Below are 2,505 nucleotides of genomic sequence, written 5' to 3' on the forward strand. Positions count from 1 at the left end.
GCATAAAATTATCCAGTGGATCCTGACAGCAGCCACCTTAACAGAGCAGGTTTCAAGAAGCCTGCACAATTGTTAATCTCTCTCTTTTCTAACTTACTGCTGCATATTATTCAATGGGAAGTGCTATTAGTCATTATCTGCTATTCAAAAGAAATTTACAAAAAGATACATAAGTTCCTCAAAAGTAAAATCTGAATTCATATTGTCCTTTGGATGAAACTCCCTTAAATTTCTGGATTTACCTTTTTTCTGGATTTACCTTTGTCAAGTGCTTATTTTTTTTTTTTTTATTTAAAATCTAATTTGCCATTCTATGACTGTGTAAAACATTAAAAAAAAAAAATTAAATACCAAGAAAGTATTATCGTCAATTAACCAACCAGTCATCCATCCATCTATTTGTTGAACACTTACAATTTGCCAGAATTTGTGAATAAAATACTATTTTTGTCCTTATGGAGCTCATAAATGCAGTAGAAGTTATAGACAGTGTAGTCAAATGTAAATTATATAGTAGTGTCATAAGTTTAATGACACTTTTTTGCAGAACATGTCTTGAGAGCTTCTTAGAATAAGGTAAAAAAAAAAGACTGGAAAAAAGAGGAAGCTATCTTTGAGGAAGTGATACATGAAATTGGTACATGATTTGTAATGTAGAAAAACAGAGACATCAGCATAACATAAAGAATGCACAATTTGATTCAGGCTTTAAAAACAACCAACCAACTTAACAACCAAAAAAACCAAATATTTATTTACCTAAGTAGTTGATAATAGTTATAGGGTTATGGCAGGGGATGAATATAGGCAAGAAATGAGTCTAGGGAAATAGACTGGGGTCAGATTATCAATAGTAAAGGGTGTGAACTTTTGTTGTCAAGGTGTAGAGGTCATTGAGGGAGTTTAAAGAGGGTTGTAACTAATCTGGTAATTTACACAAGATCTGCCTCCCTTTTCTACTTGCTAAGCCTCCAAATTGTTTGCTTATTTGTCTCTTTTATTTTTATTTTATTTCTGCCACCTCCTTCCTCTTTCCTCTTTTTTATCAGCTCCATCCTAATCAATCAAGGAATATATCAATCAATTTATATATAACTTCAGAAAAAGGATGGTAGTAGAAATATAAAGGTTGTTCCAGAAGTAGACCCCTTGCTTGGGATTTTTCTATTCTGATAGTTTTCATTTTTGTTTAGAGAAGAGCTATTCTCTTGTTATTATGTCTTCATTTCATTTTCTTCAGGCTTGTTTGGTATTTCATAATGTAATATATGTCCATCTTGAATGTAATGTTTTTAATGAAAATCCATGTATTTATTAATGAATGTTAATAATTTATAAAATGTATTAAAATGGAAATATAGGGATTTTAGGAAGTTTAAGTTACTTATAATCCCATTTTACTAGATTAATAGTTCTCAAAGTGTGGCCGTTATTCTTTGTGATGTTATTAAATATGTATATACCAAATCATACTACTGATTCTGTTCTGCAGATGTTTGCATTTCACATCTGAGGTGCATTCCTTTAAAATTATTTTCCTTTCTTCCTTCTGCAGGTAACACAAATCCAATGTATGAAGCAAATTACTCTGAGGTGCCTGAATTTGTGTTCTTGGGAATTTCTTCCTATAGACCAATGCAGCATTTACTCCTTGCCTTCTCTACAATGTTTTATGTAACAATTGTTCTGGGAAACCTCATGGTTGTGCTTACAGTGACATTTGATCCTCATTTACATACTCCCATGTACTTCTTGTTAGCCAACCTCTCATTTATTGACTTGTGTTTTTCTACTTCAGCAGTTCCGAAGTTGATTTCTGACTTGTCCTCTGGGCACAAGACTATATCATTCCGAGGGTGTATAATGCAGATATTTTTCCTTCATGTCCTGGCTGGGTCTGAGATGGTACTGCTCATAGCCATGGCCTTGGACCGTTATGTGGCCATCTGTAAGCCCCTCCACTACCTGACCATCATGAGCCCACGGGTGTGCATTTTGCTTCTATCTGGTGCATGGGCTATTGGGCTCATTCATTCTGTGGCACAGTTAGCTTTTGTTGTTCATTTGCCTTTTTGTGGCCCTAATGAGATAGACAGCTTTTACTGCGATCTTCCTTGGTTTATCAAACTTGCCTGCACAGACACCTACACATTGGAGTTCATGGTTACTGCCAACAGTGGGTTCATTTCCATGGGCACCTTCTTATTATTGATTATCTCCCATGTCTTCATCCTGCTCAGTGTATGGAAATGCTCTTCAGCTGGCTTGTCAAGGGCATTCTCTACTCTGTCAGCTCACATCACTGTGGTGGTTTTATTCTTTGGACCATGCATCTTTGTCTATGTGTGGCCATTTCCTACAGTGCCAGTGGATAAGTTTCTTGCCATTTTGGACTTTATGATTACACCCATCCTGAATCCTGCCATTTACACATTGAGGAACCAAGACATGAAGATGGCCATGAAGGGTCTGAGTAGTCAACTGCTGAGTTTGAAGATCTCCTAA

At 35.6% G+C, this 2,505-nt stretch overlaps 1 protein-coding gene across 1 annotated transcript; it reads left to right on the forward strand.

The window, feature by feature from the left end:
* The first annotated feature begins 1,569 nt into the window (after positions 1 to 1,569).
* Positions 1,570 to 2,505, forward strand: LOC119533428 (olfactory receptor 4F6-like). Its single transcript, XM_037835469.1, has one exon. The coding sequence runs from the start codon at positions 1,570 to 1,572 to the stop codon at positions 2,503 to 2,505; it is 936 nt and encodes a 311-aa protein (XP_037691397.1).

This window comes from Choloepus didactylus, chromosome 4, assembly GCF_015220235.1.
Source record: "Choloepus didactylus isolate mChoDid1 chromosome 4, mChoDid1.pri, whole genome shotgun sequence".
NCBI lineage: Eukaryota > Metazoa > Chordata > Mammalia > Pilosa > Megalonychidae > Choloepus > Choloepus didactylus.

Coding starts and splice junctions, on each gene's coding strand:
- LOC119533428 (XM_037835469.1), top strand. CDS start 1,570: ATGTATGAAGCAAATTACTCTGAGGTGCCTGAATTTGTGTTCTTGGGA.